At 45.4% G+C, this 20,206-nt stretch overlaps 1 protein-coding gene across 1 annotated transcript in view; it reads right to left on the bottom strand.

Moving 5' to 3' along the window:
* The window catches only part of ADAMTS9 (ADAM metallopeptidase with thrombospondin type 1 motif 9), an 86,864-nt gene that overhangs the window by 53,338 nt on the left and 13,320 nt on the right, over nucleotides 1-20,206 (bottom strand). The window contains exons 3-11 of the mRNA XM_009284512.2: nucleotides 16,199-16,485; nucleotides 15,128-15,211; nucleotides 14,904-15,025; nucleotides 14,454-14,494; nucleotides 14,228-14,333; nucleotides 12,083-12,229; nucleotides 11,069-11,210; nucleotides 10,745-10,852; nucleotides 5,423-5,568 (exon numbers count right to left, since the gene is read on the bottom strand). Coding sequence (XP_009282787.1) covers nucleotides 5,423-5,568; nucleotides 10,745-10,852; nucleotides 11,069-11,210; nucleotides 12,083-12,229; nucleotides 14,228-14,333; nucleotides 14,454-14,494; nucleotides 14,904-15,025; nucleotides 15,128-15,211; nucleotides 16,199-16,485 — 1,183 coding nt within the window. The remainder of the gene's footprint in view (nucleotides 1-5,422; nucleotides 5,569-10,744; nucleotides 10,853-11,068; nucleotides 11,211-12,082; nucleotides 12,230-14,227; nucleotides 14,334-14,453; nucleotides 14,495-14,903; nucleotides 15,026-15,127; nucleotides 15,212-16,198; nucleotides 16,486-20,206) is intronic.

The following is a 20,206-nucleotide window of genomic DNA, read 5'->3' as shown; positions in this document are numbered from 1 at the left end:
GCTGTAATTATCCAAAAAGGAAAAATTATACCAACTAAGACCTGCACTCAAGGGAGATGAAGTTAACGTGCATCCCAGCCGTCAGCACGGGACAGCCTCCGCTGGCTGAGGTTAGCCCCAGCCTCTCCCTTTAACAGACCGTTTCAGAGGAGTCAGCGGAGGGCAAAAGTATCCTGAGCGGCCAGAGCCACCGTGTCCTGACCGCATTATGCCAGGACATGTGTACAGAGGCAGAGAGTGACCCTCGAAGCTCAGGACAACAGCCCAGCTCCAGCCTCTGCTGCAAAATAACCACTAAACCTATATCTTCTACCCAACCCCTGAACAAAACAAGTGCCTGCGCTAGCAAGAAGCGCAGATCAGAAAAGCGACTCGCCGGGCGCTGAAGTCCTGGCACCCAGACCTCCTGCCTACAGGGCTTTTCTTCAGGATCGGCTCTGCCCTGCCCCGGGACCCGATGCCCATCGGTGCCCCAGGGATGCTGGCAGAGCGCATCTTCCCTTTGAGCCTCCTTGGGAAGGAAGCTGGTTTCCACACTTGGAGACCCTCCAAAACACGAACCAACGAGCGATAAACAGGAACCACCCCTGCCCTTAGCACGGAGATGCTCACCGTAAGCTCTCCACATTGCATGCAGCCAGTGCCTCCCAGCAAAACAGAGACAGAAACCCCCTGCACATGTACAGGGGTCTCTACACACAGTGAGTCAACAAGTTCCTGCAGCTGAACACAATTTTTTTAGCACCCCTGCACATCAACCACTTAGGAAGCCCAGCAGTGCCTTTTCTCCCACAAATAACAATTCTTCACTCTTCGTTTGAAAACTATTTGTGACTCAAGTAGCAGAGTTCCTGTGAAATAAATGGGGAGGCAGAAGCACACAGAGGGGCTCGCACTTGCCAAAAGACTACCTGCAAAGCGGGGAAGGGCAGGCAGACTTCCCACCACCCCATCAGCACCACGCTAGGGATGCTCACAGATTTGGCAGAAGGAGTTGCCTCCTCCAGCAGCCGCACGCGAGATGCAGAGCACCACCAGCTACACACGTGGGCTTTTTCCTACCAGCATCATCTCCTCGCTGAGAGACACACTGCCGTGGTGCAGACCCCTCGAGTCCTATCCTAAACCCTGAGGGGTATGACTTGTCTTTAGGCACAGCCCGGAGCCATAGCTGGTAACATCAGCTCTACCTGCTCCAAGGGCGACTCTCACGTGCCATCTGGAAACTAAACACGTATCACTTGCAAAGGTTTCTGGTACTTGCAATTAGGCAAGTAACAGTGTTAAAAAGCCTAAGCAACCACATGGCGCCCGGTGCGGATTTCAGTTTACAGACTGATTTCACACCAGTTCCTAGTGGAGCAAGTCTAAACCCGGTTTGTACCGATTTAGTCTATTCTCCACCTTGGTATGACAAACAACTTGGATTAATTTAACTGATTACACTTGGGACCGCTCCAGAGCTAACCCAGCGCAGCAGCCCCTGCGGGTGCATGCCGGACTCCTCACAGGCTCAATGGTGATTGCTGGGGGTTTCCCACCGCCGGAGCCCATCCTGCGGACTATTCCCATGCAGGTACATTATCCACCTCCAGCTACAAAGGGACATCTCGACCACCTCACTACACAGCACATGGGCAAACTTCTTAGCTGTGGCAGCAGCACACTCCAGATGTCGGTGAGCCCGAATCATTCATGGGGGAGTTAACAGGACTCATCATTTTCACTTTGAAAGCATTTATACTGCAGCAGGACTGTTGTAGTTTGACAAAGGCTCTAAAATATGCAAACCTCTAGCAGGGCATTTCTTTAAAAACATTGCAATTAAAACATTTTAATGGTAAACACATTGCTTCCAATATAAATCAATTTAATTAAAATAAGACTTTTAAATATTAAGTTAGTTAAGAAGAACATGCAGGAGCCTTTCTTTTTTTCAGGGTATGTCTAACAAAATCCAAAGATCCCAAGGCTACTGTATAGTTTCCTTTTCTCTAGACATGACCCATGAGGTTGAGAGAACATTGAACACATGGACACACCACAAACTGAAGGCTGCTAAAACTTGCCATCGTGTTGCAAACTGTCAGCTTTGTAACTGTGGCAGTAAATCTCCCCGCAGCCAGCATTCAGGGCTGAAGCACACTCACACTTCTGACATTTCAAAACAGCCCCAAACCACCCTGACAGTTGTAGGGTGTTTTTAAACCAGCATTGCTTTTCACAGAGCCTGAGTAAACAGAAAAAGCTGACCCTGAAAAATAAGTCAGACTCATATAACATCGATTTTCAGTGTCATGAAGAAATACAGGATACTTCACGCTATGTAATATTTTTACGGATAATCATCAATGATGTACTGCAGAGACAGAAGGGAAAGCAGTGCATGCATAGAAACCTCCTTGTCCTCTCTTGATTTCCCTTCTCTCTGAATCATCTATTTGATCAACAAATGGCCGGTGTGGACCCGCTTTCTATCTAGCATCGTTCCCCTTACAAGCTCCTGTGCAAACCCCGGCTTCGCTGCATCCCTCCCAGCACGTCTTAAATATGCAATGCTTAATGCATCACCTGCAATTACTAACCTTGAATATTTTCACGTGCAGACCTCGAGGCAGCACCCAACTCTCAGTGCCCCAGGAGCGCCAGGTAGAAGCACCTCGCTGAGAAGCGCAGTTCTGGGGGTGCTTTGCATGTGCTCAGTCCCAAGGGCAGCAGCTCTGCCCGGGGGCACTCAGGCTGCCACAACAAAAGGACCCTGGAGACCAACTATGGGGCATGTGTGTCCATCTGCATGCCTGCCTATGTGCCTGTGCTCACGCAGTGACTGCAGAAAAATCTGTGAAGCCCTAGCGTACACAGGTCAGTTTGAGATCTCCTCCGCAGCATCCCAGGAAGCCCTGGGACCGGGAATTGGTACATGTGCTGCCAGTTGCCAGCACAGTTATCTATAGATGTGTTTACACGTCAAGCTCAGACAGCTTTCAGCACAGGTGGATACTTTTGTGATGGACTAAAATGCAGACGTGATCAGACTTGCATCCAGAGATAACACTCCCCCATCCAGAAAGCCATTCCTGAAAACAGGGCTCCTGGTATTGACATCTTACGAAGTATGCCTTTTCCCAAAATTCTGCAGCTATGCCTTGCTTTGAAAACCAGGGCTTGCACCACAGACCCTCTATGTGACGCACCGCAGCCGTGGGCTTTGTCTGTACCAGCCAGCCTTGAATTCCCAAGTGGGCAATCTTGGTGGGAAGGGTCTGGTCTGGTTAGCTAATACATTCTTTCAGTGTATGTCAAAACACAGTCTGCTGCCATTTCAGCGGCTTACAGCTCTTCCTACAGCCCTGCAAGATACTCGTCCACGTGGGTGTCAGAGCACATTACAAACAGAGGCAGGAGCTGCAGCCTTATTTTCTGTACCATGGCAGGAGGTTCATTTTCAATGCCAGATTTAACACAATATTTTATTGGCATGCAAGATACCACCCCAGATCCTCGTGCACAGAAAAAGCTTTAAAAAACTAAACCATCTTCAAATATAAAAAGGCTTACTGAAAACTATTTCGACCTTACTCAAGGTACCTGTGTTGGTTTTCCTGCCTTCCACAACAGAGAAGAAACAGAGACTAGACCTATTCTGTATATTTTTGAAGTACTTTGAAAAGTGGGAGAGGCAGGAGAGTACCCAGCAGTGTCTCATCCACTTGCATCGTCTCAGCAGTCCCATGATAACAGGGATGCAGATGGTGGGAGCCCACGCTACGACATCAAATTATGGGGACAAAACAGAGTCTGCGTAAAGCTCTGTGGACAGTGCTAGGACAGACGACTCCCTGTGGAGACTTCGTGAGGGGTCGGAGAAGGGGCCAGTGCCAGCTACGTGGCTCTCAAAAGGGGGCCTGGAAAATAACCACTATTAATGATAAGCGCAGGGGATTTCACACGCAGCTTGGTGCCTAGCGTATTTAGGTGCTTTTACAAATCCCAGCCAAAGTAATATGCCTCACGAAACACCAAGATACAAAACACAAGCTATAAGAGAAGATGGAATTTAAAATCCCTTGGCTAGCCTTTAGGATCACAAAAAGCTACCAGTCCAAACAGATGCCTCTCCAGAAGATGGGAATACATCTCACTGACAGCATCCAAAGGTTCAGCAGCATAGCTATTTTTGCGTGTGGAAAGCTATTTTATTTTTGTGTCTCCATGGCTACTGGAAGACCATATGGCGTGTGCTGACTCAGCACAGCGAGACGAGAACTCCTTTGTGCTTGTGTGTTTCTCAGCATCATTTTAATTAACGTGCTGGTGTCCGACTCCCTTAGCCTCAACCCTTCTTTTTCGACACTTGCCCAGCCATGCTGAGCCAGCCTCTCCTGTCACTTCACCAGCAGTGCCGCAGGTACGAGCTCTCCCTTCTCCCATTAGCAGTGATGAAACTGTCACTGGTGCATCACTAATGGCAATTTCCTTGGCAATAAGCCGTCCAAAACCAATGACGAGAAAGCGGAACGAGCCTGCTCAATCTTTTTAAGACCCCTTGGTCCAACCAGCTCCGCAGACCCCTCCTCCTCTCCGTGTTTCAGTCCCAAACGAGAGCCTGGAAAGCATCCTGCCCACCACTTCTTGCTCTCGTGGGCTGAAAGGAGGCAGTTAAACAGAAACCAGCACAGTTCGCAATTTATGTAAACAGGCTGTTTTCATACCAGTTGTTCAACCTATTACTAATATTTTGCCAGCCACACGTTCGTCTCCTTAAAGCCCACGGCAAAATTCCCTGCCATTTCAAAGGGTGCAGGATTTTGCATTCCAGGCTGACGGCAAACATTTTTGAGTGCCGCTTTTTAATGGGGCACAGATTTCTGCTGAGGTTTGGCTAGTCTGCACCAGCTGACATGTAACTGTATAAAGGATCAGCTGCACAAGCAGCCAAAAGCTGCAAAACCAGACAAAGCAGGAGTAAAATGGTAGAAAACTATATAAAGGATCTGGCCTGTAGGAACAGCTGCAAAAGCAGCCAAAGCAGGGGGGTAAAATGGTGAAAAATGGATAAAACCATGGCTCCTTCCCTTCTCCCTCCTTGCTGATCCACGACTTTAGAGGAAGACAAACACCTTTGGAAGTGGGACCCCAGCTGTGCCTCCCCAGGAAAACAGGAGGCAATAAATCCACACAGATATTAGCTTTTTCTTTCTCTCTCCATTGAACGTATCCCTTTTTAGTGCACTTTACCCACAAACCAAACCTGTGACCAGCTCCTTCTGGGTTCCCATGCTGCCTCATCAGTGCCAGGCAAAGCCACCCGTCCCTGGGGCGCACACGGGCTGGGGACAGCTGAAGGGGATTTCAGCCCATTTGGGCAACCCCGCTGCTTTTCCCCATTTCACCCACCGGCGCTTCCCCTCCGTGCACTTACTCGGGCCTGTTGCACTCTCGTATCGCTGTCTTTATGCCACCGCCGCAGGTTCTCGAGCAGGTCCCGAAAGGGCTCCACGTCCCCCACGCTCCATCTATCACCGGCGCCTCTCGCTCTTTGGGCACGCACATCCCAAACCGGCAGTGCTGCGTGCAAAGGGGAGAGACGGGAAAGGTGGGTTTGCATTGCTTTTGCATTACGAGCCAACCAACAGTGACCAGCCTGGACGACAAGACCCAGGGTTACTTATTTCTCAAGCACATGTAAAATGCGGCAAAGATTTTGCAATCAAATAAAATTGAACTTCTTTACTTTTTGTCTGTCGCTCCCGTATTTTTCTTTCTCTGCACCCTTAAATGGAGAAGCGAAGGCAAGGTGCTGAGTCCACAGGAGTGATTTATGGGAAGAAGACTGAGGACAACAGCAACCACTGAATATTCCCTGTTCACTGGTGCCGAACAGCATGGCAACGCTCGCGGCACTGGCTTTTCAAAAAGCTGCTTATCTGATTTCCTGGAGAGCAGCAGGAACCGCACCACCGTGTCAGGGAAGGAGACAGGCAATGGGGAAAACACCAGGGAAAACTCAAACCTCCCCACGGCTGTACAAAGCGGGAGAGGAAACTTCCAAATCCAATGGGCAAATAAAACAGAAAAATGAATTCCTCAATCCAAAGTATTTTTTTTCACTCAGCCATAACATGTGACTTGCCAAGGCCTGGCCTACACTTTTGTTTTCCAGCTATAACTCTTGTTTTCTTTTGTTTGGAAAACTGGCTTAAATTATCTTGGCAAGTCCCTGTCTCCCATTTTTGTGGTATAAAATGTGTCCCTTTGGGCTATGTTTGCTAGTTCAACTACACAGACTTCTGGAGAGGTGAGATCTAGGGGAGAGTCACCTTCTGGCCCCACCAGAATGGATGGAAAAGTGTCCCCAAGACCCGTGAGAGCAGGGCTTCCCTCTCACCGAACAGTGCTCGCTAAAGCAGATTTAAACCCAGAGACATGCTCGTTTGCTGGCGGACACCTAAATCTTTGCAATTATAGGAAGCCCAAACGTTGCTAATTGCTCACAGATTAGAAGAGGTTACAGACTTAAAGAAGAAAACATGTAATGCATCATTAAAATATTCCCTTGCAATATTTCTCTGCACCAGATGCTGTTCAGGCAGGGAAACGCCTGACGATCTTTATAGCAACAGGGTCAAATTTACTGATGTGCTGTGTTTTTCCAGCCCTTTCACTAATACCAGAACAAGGTTGTATCAAGACACACCGTAAGCTCCCCCCCGGCTTTTTAGACTTCCTTATGAATCACCTTAGAGAAAGCTATCTAGGAAAACAGAGCAAAATCAAACTATCGTGGGGGTTGTGCATCCAGCTTATAGGACACTGGCTCCAGCACATTTGGTCAAATTTACTGATGTGCTGTGTTTTTCCAGCCCTTTCACTAATACCAGAACAAGGTTGTATCAAGACACACCGTAAGCTCCCCCCCGGCTTTTTAGACTTCCTTATGAATCACCTTAGAGAAAGCTATCTAGGAAAACAGAGCAAAATCAAACTATCGTGGGGGTTGTGCATCCAGCTTATAGGACACTGGCTCCGCAGCTCATTTAACACCTTTTGCCCATGATGGCCAGCTTGCCACGTTGCTTTTCTGACGAAGAAAGCTGATCTCGGGTGCATTTGCCTATGGGCATGTTTGCAGGATGGCTGAACAACTTGTAGCTTGGGCCCTAAATGTGGTGTTTGCTCAGGGATGATCATGGTCTCTAGGCTGCAAGGTGCCCTGGATTTGCTTTCATCTGAAGATTTGATTCCCCAGATAGAAACTGGCTGAAAAATATCTGCTACAGTAAAGGAGAGGAATAAAATAAACTGAAACACCTGTTTCTTTGCTGCAGGACAAACCCTTACGATGCACAACTCCTCCTGGCATTTAGAGGGTTGAAAAACTGCAGGATGGGGACCCCATGCCAGTCCTGTGCAGGGACAAAGATGTCCGACAGCTATCATTAACATACAAAAATACATGACACCAGTCCAACAGTGCTGTCCCAGTGGAGAACTTCTCGCAGCAATGTTGATGCTCATAGCTAAATATATAACCACAGTCATGCTTGGCACCACTGACCCAGAGAAGACGACTGAATAGCTAACTAGTGAATGTACACAGCTAACAGACCGTGACATGACCTATATGTCTCCCATCTGATGGTTGAGAATTAACCAGGAAATCACCTACATCCCTTGATTTTATTAAAAATTGGGGGTTTGGAGTTGATGGCCAATCAAAGGGGGGAAAAAAAAGAGCAGCTGTTTTAAATAAACAGCAAGATTCTCTTATGGAAACGCAATGGTGTTTCTTGGAAGCACACTATGAATAGTCTGGCTGTGCAACCTTCATGCCTTTTGTATTTTAAAAATAATTTCTGTGTTGAGTTACAACAGAAAAACTAAAAAGCCTGCCAGGGTTCTCTTTCCTATGAGCTTACAGATCAGAGAATGAAGAGAATAAAAGAGTTTTTGTCTGGAGCAAGTTGAAAATAACTTAAGACACGCAGTTGAGCAGGAGAGCAATGGCAGGGACGGGAGACACTACAACAGACTTTCCTTTCCTTTGTCTTGCCACTGGAGTCCCAGATAATTCACCAAATCCAGCTCCCATCCTTGGGCTGACTTTAGCTGAATAGATTAGCAGGGGGCAGACAAGTGCTGTGAAGCTTCATGCATGCATAACATATACGCTACCTGCTGCCATACAGCAGGAGACAGAAATGATTACTATTCATCTACTCTTCTTTTACCATTCTTTAAACAACTCTGAAAACCACAAGAGAGAGAGGCCCAAGTTTATGACCCTCTTTATTTTCTTTCAGTGATTTATTTCCACCCGACAATGCACTGGTGCTGTGAAACACTGTAAACCACCATGACTGGTGCTCACCCAGCAAAGGCCAAACTCTGGGCTGGGCTTATTACTTGATTTAGCGATACCAAATTCAGTGTCCTCACATGCAAAATATGCATAAGCTAATACTCCCATGTTGTTTTAGTGTCCTTGATTTAAGAATAAATTTAGAGCCTGGTTAAATCTACATCCCAGTAGTTTTAGCTAGATTTTTCTTAGCTATTCAGGCTCCCTCATTTCCAAAGATATCTCCATAAAAAATGGCATGGTATTTTCTCCACCTGCCAACCCATATATCACGGGCTTTAAACATGCAGACTTGAGGCAAGGCGTTAGTCAGCAAGCAGCAGTTTGATGGGGCTCCTGGCCACAGCAGAGTACCAAAATAGTGATTTATTCCAATGAAAAGCACTCCAGGCTCGCACCTCAGCACTTCACAAGCCCAAGTAAACACTGAGGGGAAGAGAGTTTATAATCCAAACCTTAAGCTTGAATTAGACCAACACACAGATACAAGAATTACTCTGTAAAGCCTTTTTGTGAGAATACATTCAAATGCCTGAACACGAGTGGACTGCATTAGCTGTTTCTAAGAGCCCATCTGCTCTCAGCTGAGAAGTTCAGGTCACACTTGTCTAATTTGTCTAAACCTGTCAAATTGTCTAAATTTGTGGACTGAAATGTTTTTGCTTACGCGGTCTTTATTAAGAGCCATGCAGCTGGACACTGCCTCTTGGATGACATGGTAACTCTGAGGAGGTGCTAATCTGCTCAATTGCAGTTGTTTGCACATCATTCTGGCCATATCCAAGGGTAACGGCAGGTTTGTCAGAACAAAATTGCAACCCAGATTTTTGGAATTTCAAGAAAATAGTTATTTCTGAGCTTCCAGCGGTGAGCAGACCCCAAGCTCACAAACGGAGAAGTTGAAGACACAAGGTCTCAAGTCAAGGGGACTCCACAGATGCCTCAGTTTTATCCTGAGTCTCAAAAAAGGGGGGGATTTTACATAAAAATGTTAAATATTGGTGCACCACTGGCTAGCACAGGAATAGGATTTCCAACCACATCTCTAATGCACATTCTCAACAAAAAAAACAAACGTGTTGTCTGCGCTTTTCCCTAAGAAAGCAAGGCAAATTAACACATTATGCCCATTGTCTTGAAGAAATCAGTCAAGTGTCGTTGAACAATTGACTTTTCAGACACATGCAACAAAAGATTAATTGCCAAGCCTTTATGGAAAGTTGTATCTAAAATAGCATCCAGATATTTTTATTAAAAAACATTTGAAAGACTATGAATTAAAATGTTGACTCTTTAACTGTTGATCATTAATAGCCAGAAAAGCAAATTTTTAAGCTATACCTTGTATAACATCACGAATAGGATTTCCAACCACATCTCTAATGCACATTCTCAACAATAAAACCAAACGTGTTGACTGCGCTTTTCCCTAAGAAAGCAAGGCAAATTAACACATTATGCCCATTGTCTTGAAGAAATCAGTCAAGTGTCGTTGAACAATTGACTTTTCAGACACATGCAACAAAAGATTAATTGCCAAGCCTTTATGGAAAGTTGTATCTAAAATAGCATCCAGATATTTTTATTAAAAAACATTTGAAAGACTATGAATTAAAATGTTGACTCTTTAACTGTTGATCATTAATAGCCAGAAAAGCAAATTTTTAAGCTATACCTTGTAGAATAACATCACACTTTTTTTACTAGACCTAGATGGAGAATATTTTTGTTCAGACAAAAATTCTGAAAACTAGTTAGTATATTTTTCTTCAAAAGCTTCAGTATCTCAACAAAATAAAAAGAAAAAGCCTCTCAACTATTTTTCTCCAGATCTGGACAACTGAAAACTAAATACTTATTCTAGAAACCACAATGCTAGCTGGAAACTAACATTGCACGTGGAAATTGAAAGTTTCTATTAATTACTGCCAAAACTGTTCCATACAGAAAATGTCAACCAGTTCTATATTTTATTCTGAAGTTGCCAAGATGAGAAGCCAGTTGGCAAATTTATGTTACACAAAATTAGTAATTGCTCACATCACATAGGAAATTTCTAATAAAAGCCTAGGGAAGCTTTGCAAAAGTTTTCCTCGAGAGTTCACTCAAGGGCATTAATTTAAAAAGATAAGCACTCCAGAAGGAATACCTGCTTTAAACAACGTTATGCCAAGCAGTTGATTTTAATCACATTATCTGGTGTAGAGTTGACCCATGCATACCAGGCTTAAAACACACAGAGCTGCTTTGGGCTTCCACCCTTGCAGTCAGCAGCTGTGCCCCATACAACTGGCCATTGGGATAGGATGATTTTGACTGTCATGCTTAGCCTGAGGCCTGGGAAACATAGCTACGAGGCACGAACCACCAGGTATTACAGACCTTTCCAGGCTCACATTCTGTCCCATCAGCCCAAGGTGTGTGTTGGGTACGACATCCCTTGTGCGCGCCATCAATGTTAATACACCAAAGTCGCCGACACTGCATCTGCTTAAGTTATTGGAAAGATCAAAATATTAAATAAATATGTGCTACATGCCTTACCAGATAGATGATCCTTTACGAAATTATCCCCCTAAGATTTATCATTAACTCACAAGCTTGACAATAATTTGATGGCTTCTGAGCCTCCCATTCATCCAACCCCAGGAGGCCTTATTTCGCCCTAGCAACACCAGGAAAACCAAGGTGTGGAATTTCACTTACCATATACGGGCACACTTGAGATCCGGGTCCAAAAATTAACTCACATTGTTTGTTGACGTCATAAATCAGCCCTGGGAGCTGCTGAGGCAACGTGTAAGTTCTTGATGAAGGTTCATCAAGCAAACACTCCCCATAACCAGTGCTACAACACAAAGCAGAAAACCGGTGTTAAACAGGAGGCGATGAGACTAGAACCCATTGGTGTTTACCTGAGTCAGCCTTAGGGCAGATGCACACCACATTTGCCATATTTAACAAGCACTACAACAGCTACTGCAGACTCAAGGCACAGGAGGATAGGAGGCTGCATTACCCGTTCACCACCATACCCGTGCTGTGCTAATGACCGTCCGCCACAGTGCAGTCAGCTACCCTGGCAAAAAGCATTTCTGAGCATGCACAACCTGCATTTAGCTGCTGAGCATGCTCTGGTATATATTTAGAAAGAAAATAATTGATTAGCAGAAGAACTGCCCAAGGGACCAAGCTCCTGGATTCGCCAGGACACCATCGTGGCTGTCATTCTGCTCCCCATCACAACACGTGGGAAGGCATCGTGGCAAAATGGGTGATCACTGTGCATCAAACTGACCCGTGGGCTCCTGGAGCAGTGTTCCCACCATGGACTAGTGCCAGGGCTTTATCTTGACCTGTGGAGCAGAAAGGCAGATTCAATCTGCCTCCTAAAACACAGCTCCGTATCTGGGCCATAGGGCTTGGAAAACTCACTCTTCAGGTTCGAGGAGAACGCACATTCCTTAAAAGCAATATCCATGGGGGAAGACTTATTCTTCCCTATAGAGAGGCTGGTCCTTGCCAGCTTATCACGAGGCTGAACTGGCAGGGACCAGATGCCAGGGGTGCATTCCTGCTCTATGTAAAGGATGCGTGCACACACAAATCCCTCTGATTTCCTCCAAACACTGCACACTAGGATTTCAGATTAACTGATGAACCCCATGGGATGCATGCACATGTCAAAACAGCCTAACACATGCATATGCAAAGCCTTACTCCAGAAATTCAGTGATGTATTTCCTACTGCATTTTGACCACATCCAGGGATTGGTGTAGAAGTTCAGTGTTGGTGCCATGACATGCTGTTGATTTTTACCTCCATCTTCTTTGCACTTGTGATTGTCATCGTGTGGCATGTTAAATCTAAAAGAAAACAGCAGCGAAAAGTACAGTCAGTTAAGTGGCAAATGTCAAGTATTTAGTATAGCAAGAGCAACAGTGAGAACTAAATGTAAGCAAACCGAAGAATTTTTCCTAGATATGCTACTGACAGATATTACAGAATAAAAGTATTAATACGCACATATTCATAAGTGTCAACAAGCATTGCTCAAATTGAGTTCCTAGCACTTGTCTGCAAAAAGCTACGCAGGACCCCGGTAAGCTCTCCACACCATGACTGCATATATTTAGCCAGCCAAGTCCTTGAGGGAGCCTGGAGTAAGATGCAATTCCAGCTGCCGTCTCCTTTTCAGCTGACAGTCGCGATCCTGCAGGCAGGCTGGAGTTCGGCCCCACCTTCGTAAAAATGGCAAGTTCTCTGGAATTGAGCCAAAGAGCCAAGAGTTGATCTGGGGGAGTAAGTTTCTGAAGGAGACAAATGACTGGAGCCCACCAACCACCACTGCCTGAAGTCCCTCGTGTACACAGGCAGCACCCTATGTCGGCTGCAAAATGTTTTCTAATGCAGTTGAATACCTTGGGCCACGCTGATCCCTCATGCTGTTGCCTAAATAGGGTTGCACCGGGGATAGACTTGGCTCCTATACTTTATGTGGTAGGTTTACAAAATGCCATCAAGCATCAATATCAGCAGAAACCCACGCGAAGTTTGCAGCACATGACATATTGAAGAATGCGGCAAATACGCTAACGGAGACAGAACGGCTTAAAGCGCTTTGCTGTTTGAAGTGGAGAAGGGGAAATGACCCGGTGTGATCCTGCTTTCGAAGGCTGGGGAGTTTACATCCCATTAAGATTACCTCCAACGAACCACCTTTTCACTCTGTGCCCTGCAAAAGAGCAAAGAGGCATTTCCTGCTCGGGAGCGCCGCTAACCCCTCCGGCAGCTCTGGGGCAGCATTAGCGAAGGAATTAGCCACAGGTTAGGTGTGGGGAACGCCAAACCTTCGGGGACTTTCTGTCAGGAAATCTCATTTAAACAAATACTACTGTGGTTAAAAATAGACTGTCTCAGCCAGCTCTCCGTGAAGGGAAAGGGAGTTTAAAACAATGAGAGATCTGTTCCTGAGTACTCATCCATCTCACACCTATGGACGTCCACTGCAAACCAGGTGTGAGGTGGTTTGGGACTGAACCAGCTGCCTAAGAGTTGTAGCTGGGGGGTAAAGGACTATGTGATCTGATTTTTCTCACGACCACTCTCAAAAAAAAGTCAAAATCAGTTAAAGAAATTTTCACCGGAGGAGGTGCATCTTGAATGACAGCATCTCTTCTGGGGATGTCCAGCAGCATGGGATTTTCCCTTGTGAAATAGTTCAGGAGCTGGGTCAGGCTCACTTGTACATCCTGATCACCCACCAGACGCCCTGGGTAAATTCCTCCCTTCACACACAGCTGCTGCGCTGCCTTCAGTAGCACCATGCATGGCGGTGGGACGAGCTGTGGCAGGCTGAGGACCTGCCCTCGGAGGAGACTTTGGTCCCGAAGGTCAGGTGAGACATGCCTGTGCTCCTCAGCCTGGTCCTCCCCAAGGCACCCAGTACCTCCCAGCTCTGACCAAAATCCCGGCTAGTCCCAGTGGCTTGGCCAGGACAACATGGCCGCTGGGGCAGATCCTGCTGATATCCGCATGTAGATGTGAGAAGATGCAGTAATATCGGACATTTTGTTAGCTCTCCTCCCTTGCTTAGGTGTTGCTTGGGGTACCCTTTCACTCATCCTCCCCAAAATGTGGGTCTGCTGGTTTTGCTGTTCTCAGATAGGCTCCAGAGCACCCCACCACCTCCCAGAGTCACACCACGGCTTAATCTTCCTTGGTGGTGCATCTTCTACCCAAGTATATTTATCTCCTCTCAAATAATCAGGCTCAGCAGGTACCAAGCCCTAGCCTGGCTGGCAAGCCCTAGCTAGCATAAATCTTGGGCTATTTAAATGTAAATGTATTTACATAAAACATACACATGGCCAAGTTCATGTGCTATTGTGAAAGCAGTGCTCAGTCCGTTATCTTCACTAATTGAACAGCTCCTGTATGGGTCACAGACTGTGCCCAGCTCTGCCAGACCTAGGAGAGAACAAAGAGGTTTACGATAGAAAAAGAAATGTCGCCCACGGTTCAGCACAGGCAACTAACATTGTCACTACAAAAAAAGTTACTACAAGACAAAGCAAAGGTTTTCCTTACCCAGAGTATCACATTTGTCGTGCGCTCTACAAATATCCTGTCTGAAAGCAGAACAGACCTGACACATTAATTTTCAGTGCAGCAGTGAGTTAAGGTACAAACACAATAACAACAACATCCAAAAGCAGTTCTTGGTCCTCCAACGGACCTTCTCATGCTGGTTTGCCACATCGTCCAGTCAGAGTCTGAACCGACTCCCTACCATAGTCAGAGTTTTTCAGCTTATGTTCAACCTATGGGCAGACCTTGCACAGTCCTGAACCTCTCAAAGTCATCTACTGCTATGGTGGACACGTTATCCCAATTCTGCTCACAGTTACACTCTCCCACAATCGCAAATGTCATTACACCCACATCAAAACCCGAACATTTCCCATAGCTGGATATATTACACACTCACAGCCTCTGACACACGAGTAGCTACAGTTTTCGTGAGAATATTCACCATACCTGGTAACAAGCACAGCTGTATCATGCTGAAGGTGACTTCCTTCAGGGTGGTTCTGTGACTGCTGCCATTGGCAAAAGTTTTTTAATGTTGTCTGGGCATTGTAAGATATTGCAGGACCGTCCTAATAAGCAACACACAGAAAGCAGGTATTTTAATTATTCATCGCAATGCTCACTACAAATGCCACTGTCAAACAGAAGGTGAAGAAAATCACTTCCATTACCTGTTCATTATGTACCACAACCAATTTCACAATAACAATATTAATTAAATTTCCAATGCTTGGGTCTTTGTAGATAGAAGCCACCTGTTTCAAAAAGAAATATTCAGAATTATTGCTAACATTCAAGGAAACAAACAATTAAGACAACACATGCATGTTTTCCATTTTGCAACTGTTTTTGTCCTGAGTGGCTCTTCTGCCCCACTCAGTGCTCTGATGCTACTTGGAGAGACCTCCTGCCAGAAGCACAATTTTAGAATGAAACAAACCTGCTGGTATCGCAGAAACCCAACATTTCCTTTTGCTTTAGCACACATTTCACCAAATTACAGGATCATTCTGCTCTGAGATACAACGACCACCAACCAAGACTGTCAAAAGCAACTTATTCTCTCAAGTGCCTCATTTTGACACGGACAGTTTTATACCACATATTCACTGCACTTCTACCCTCGAATAGGATCAAAATTCCTCCAGTGACACAACTATGCTGGATACTCACTTCCAGTCACTCTGCATCTACAGAGCTGCCTGTCTGGGGACTGCATTACTGCATCCTAGTACTAGCAGCTACTGAAATGCTTGTCCTCAGCCTGGAAAGCCAACCCTAGCACTATGCTAAGGATCAAGGTGACCACAGGCTCCTTCTCCTTGCAACAGCAAGGGAAGTCAGGCAACTGCATAACCTACTAGCATCAGTCCCTTGGAAGGCACAGTCCTCAAAGTACCTTTTTAATTCAGCTGCTATTTCACATGGGCTTAAATAAAAAAAAAAGAGTACAGCGTGTGGACTAAAGGGCCAGTGATATTTCTCGTGCTGCCTGGGGTTCAGAAAGCTGGAAGGGAGAGGTGTGGGAAGGGTTAGGAAACATGATGGGTCTGGGAAGGAAGAAGACTCCAACCAGTGTTCCCCAGCCAAGTTTTACCAAGCTTTACTCTAATCCCAGCATTATCTCCGTGCCTGGTCGAGGCAAACTGACGGTATTGCATATAAACGCAGCAGAAAGGGTGCTCTGTGACCACTAGAAAATGATCCGTGGGTGAATCTACTCCCCCTAGTTGAATACTCACTATTGACATTAACGTTAAGACATAGTGCTGTAGATTAGCTCCATGGTAGGCGACCATCCTGCTGTCAGCCACCACCATCACTTCCACAAAGCGAGGGTAGGAGAGAAACCGCTTTGTTCGTTTGTGGCTCTTCTTTTCACTGATGTTCCCGGTCTTGTTGCTATCCGCAGAAAACGAATTCACTTCCAGGCTGTGTTTCAACATCTCCATGTCAGATAATATGCTGCTTTCTGCCCACTGTCTTCTCCAGTGTTTCCGCTTGTTCTTTTTGTGACTGTGTTCATGATCTATGATTAAAAAGCAGACAAAAACGTAAAGTACATCCTGGAGTGAATAAAGTTAATACCACAGGCATGTTATGTCAAAATACCTATTTACTTCAAGGAAGAGTTAGCAGGCTTGTTCCAAACAGCTAACCAAAACAGAAGCACTCTGTGGAAGCCCACCATGTAATCCAGCATCTAAGGCTTTTCTTAATTTTTCAAGTAATCTTACTGAAGCCAATGGCACTTAAAGGCAGACATTCACGTAAAGGCTTTCCTGCAGCAGAGCCATCTCCTTGCCCGCGCAAGAGGGATGGAGCCTGGGCTGCAGTTCATTTTAACATGACGTGAGCCCGGTGATGGTAATTAGCCACTGCAGCGGCAGCGTGCGGATTCTGGGCACGTCCAAGGTGGCCAGGAAACCACAGGAAACAAAGGTCCAAATCCTGTATTTCTAACTCGGGCATGAAGGACGGCAGGATTTGGCCTTCATGGCGAAGCAATTATATATGATTTATTTCTGTCTCTAACAATAACATGGCTGGGCTTCAATTCCCCCCCTTCCTTTATTATTCTGTGCTACGGGAATGGTAAAGGTCATCTAATAGCACAGCTGCCACTGGCTGAAGAATAGAATTCAGGAAGTTTCACATATACTGCTTTTGATATTCAATTAGGCCAAACATAAAAGCAGCCTGAAAATATACTCCATGCTGATACAAAGACGACAAAGTGAAGAGGGAGAACAGGCAAATAAAACATATGGAACATGTACAATTAAGATTTACCATCTGATTAGTATGTAATTATAGCATTATTTAAATGTATGAGCAAAATCAGTCTTATTTGATGCCACTTAATTTTTAATCAGTTCATCATAGGAAGTAGCTAATTGAATGTGATTCATCCATGAGAGACTGCTCGCTTCTGCATTTAATATAAAGCCAGATCTGAACTACTCATCTAAGACTCCAGGCTACAACCCTCACGCTCTTTGTAGCTTTAGTTTAATTTCGTCACGGTGGTGAAAAATATCACATTTCCTTATCTGGCCCACTGAGTAGGTTAGAGGAAGCATAATATTAGGGAACAAAGGAATATTCAATGCTCAAACAAGATTGAAATGATAGGAAACTTCTTAGCTATTTTTCCTGTGTAGTTTCCTTTTAGGATATTTTGTAATAATTTCCAAAAAAAGAAATATAAAATATATTCTCTAAGGGGGTCGGCCAGCTTCTACCTATCTGAAACATACTATCCTTTTGCCTATGTGTAAATAGGCAATAGAGTATTTAAGCATTAAATCCTGTTTACTCTGCACTACCTAAGTCCTACGAATTCCCCTTTCTCGATATAGTCCAGACCACCTTAATACAGCAGAGAGCCCGCAGTTATTTGAGTAAGAATTTGAGAAAGCCAATGGCATTTGTGGTTATAATTGGATTGCCCTAGTTCCTCTGCACTAATCAATGCCCTTGTTTTGGCAAGACTGTGCTCTCATGCTGGCACGGCTTCGTGGGCAACCGTGACATTATCCCAACTCGTTTGGTGCCAATCAGCGCGGGAAGCCAACTATGCATACAAATAACTTAAAGGTGAGAAGACCAGATCAAGGAGAAAGCGCTAACCCCAGCCCTTCAGCCAGTTCCGCTCTTCTCTGCACCCTCAGCCAGTAGCTTAAATTTCCCTTTTAAATAACTAACTCCAAAAGAAGCAGGTGCTCAAGGAAAAGTGCATTAAGGATGGGGAGATGCTCAACAGGGCTCGAGCGAGGCTGAAGGCAAGGCTGCGGTGCAAAGGCAGAGCTCTGCACCATCCGCCGCCGCAGCTCTGCAGAGCCCTAAACGGGACCATGGGGCTCCAGGCTTCTTCTCCTCTGGCCAGCCTGGCAGAGGGAGGTTAGACGGCAAAAGAAGAGAGAAACGCAAAGGATTCTTTGAAGAGACACCTGTTATACGGGAGGTGTTTAAAAGAAATTAATTGATATTCACCAGGCTTACACTGAAATCCTGCAGCTAGTGTTGTCACACCCTCGGAAAAAAAGAAAAACAAACCACCCAAAAACCAGAGACGTCCACGTGAAATGCCAGGTCTGGTTCTGAGAGCCCCGACCTGACCCACCACGCAGGAGAACCAGAGCCCAACACAGCCAGGTATGCCCAGCACAGAGGAAAAACTACCTTCCTTTCTGTTGCAGAGATCTGGCACGGTGTCATAGAATCATAGAGTCATTTAGGTTGGAAAAGACCCTTAAGATCATTGAGTCCAATCGTTAACCTAACGCTGCCAAGTGTCGTTACAGTATCAGTGTACTTCCCCCCTCCAGCACACAAATCAAGTCAGCCACATCATCCCTGCAAAAACCAACATATTTTTTCCCAGGTATGAAGTCACTCCAACACTTAGCGCACGCTATTTGGACAAGTCACGCATAGTATGTTTGCCAGCCTAGTTACTGTAAAACCAAGCACAAGCAAGTGGGGATACATTGCATGTAAAGCCACTCCTGGACTTTGATAGTAGTGAACTGTTATCGTCACCCATCTTTCTTGCATATAACTACGCTCAGTGATGGCGCACATTCAACTGTAAAAAATTAAACACTAACGGCAGCGCACTGCTCTCAACCCATCCATAAAACCCCCACTGACATTAATGGGAGTTGCAGACAGGCACTGCCAGTACTCCATGTGCCTGATGCTGTTGATATCTTGCTCCATTACGATGGCCACAACAGAAACGCTCTTACTGAACGGTGCAGCATACTGCCATTTAAGCAAGCAGAAGTGAAAATGTCTCACGTTACACAAGAAAACCGCAATTTTACAGCGACAGCTTCCTACTGCCACACACAACACCAAAAAAGGGTGTGATATTTTTCCACCTGGTTTTGCTTTTCTTCCTATTGTGTTAATATACGAACAGAAATCAGGAAGGAAAATGGTTTGCTTGGCAAGCTCTTAATCTCTGCAAATGACCTGAAAAACATCTACCTACACATGGCAGTAGTTGGATGGGTTTAAGTAACAAAACATTTTCTTTAATTTGCAGAAAAACCAAAACCCCAATGAGTAGACAAACACTTTAAAACCACGCAAACTACAGATCAATAATTGAAGTACTAGGCGAACCTATGCACTGATTCAACAGTTAATTTTCATTTAAGAGGTGGCTAAAAGGCTGCTGGAATAACATCCATTTTACTGCTTGCTTTACTAAGACAGTCTATGGTGTTCACACTGTCTCTAGACAGACCTGGAGGTGTATGTGCTTTTTCTTTCTCCTTGGTTTCTTCTTTGTTATGTGGGACTTAAAAAGGAGACCCAATCCTGTGACAAGGATATTCCTTCCTGATGGCATCTTCCCATCCATGCCATTTATTTTTGCTTGCGCAAGAAGCCTCAGCCCAGAGCCCATTGAGCTGATTTATGGATGATTCCTGCTGATTAATGGACTTTGGACCTATCCCAAGGGAGAGGGCAGAGGAGACTCAGGCCCTACGCGAGTACTTTGCCTGCATGAAAGGGTGACAGGGCAGACCCAGGGACTGCTTTTGAAATAGTAGCTATTGTTATGCTAAAACCAAAAATTAAAAGAAAGAGCGATCGCTTATCCCAACGGTTCTAATCCTTTCCATTTCTACATTAACCTGTCCTTGGAATAGAAAGCAATTTGCACAATTAAATAAGACATGTGACAATGCAAGCAGTTCCAGTTCAGCTCCAAGTTCATGAGAGCTGCACAT

The sequence above is a fragment of the Aptenodytes forsteri genome, unplaced genomic scaffold, assembly GCF_000699145.1.
Source record: "Aptenodytes forsteri isolate BGI_AS27 unplaced genomic scaffold, ASM69914v1 Scaffold53, whole genome shotgun sequence".
NCBI lineage: Eukaryota > Metazoa > Chordata > Aves > Sphenisciformes > Spheniscidae > Aptenodytes > Aptenodytes forsteri.
This window is presented reverse-complemented; position numbering and strand designations above follow the sequence as displayed.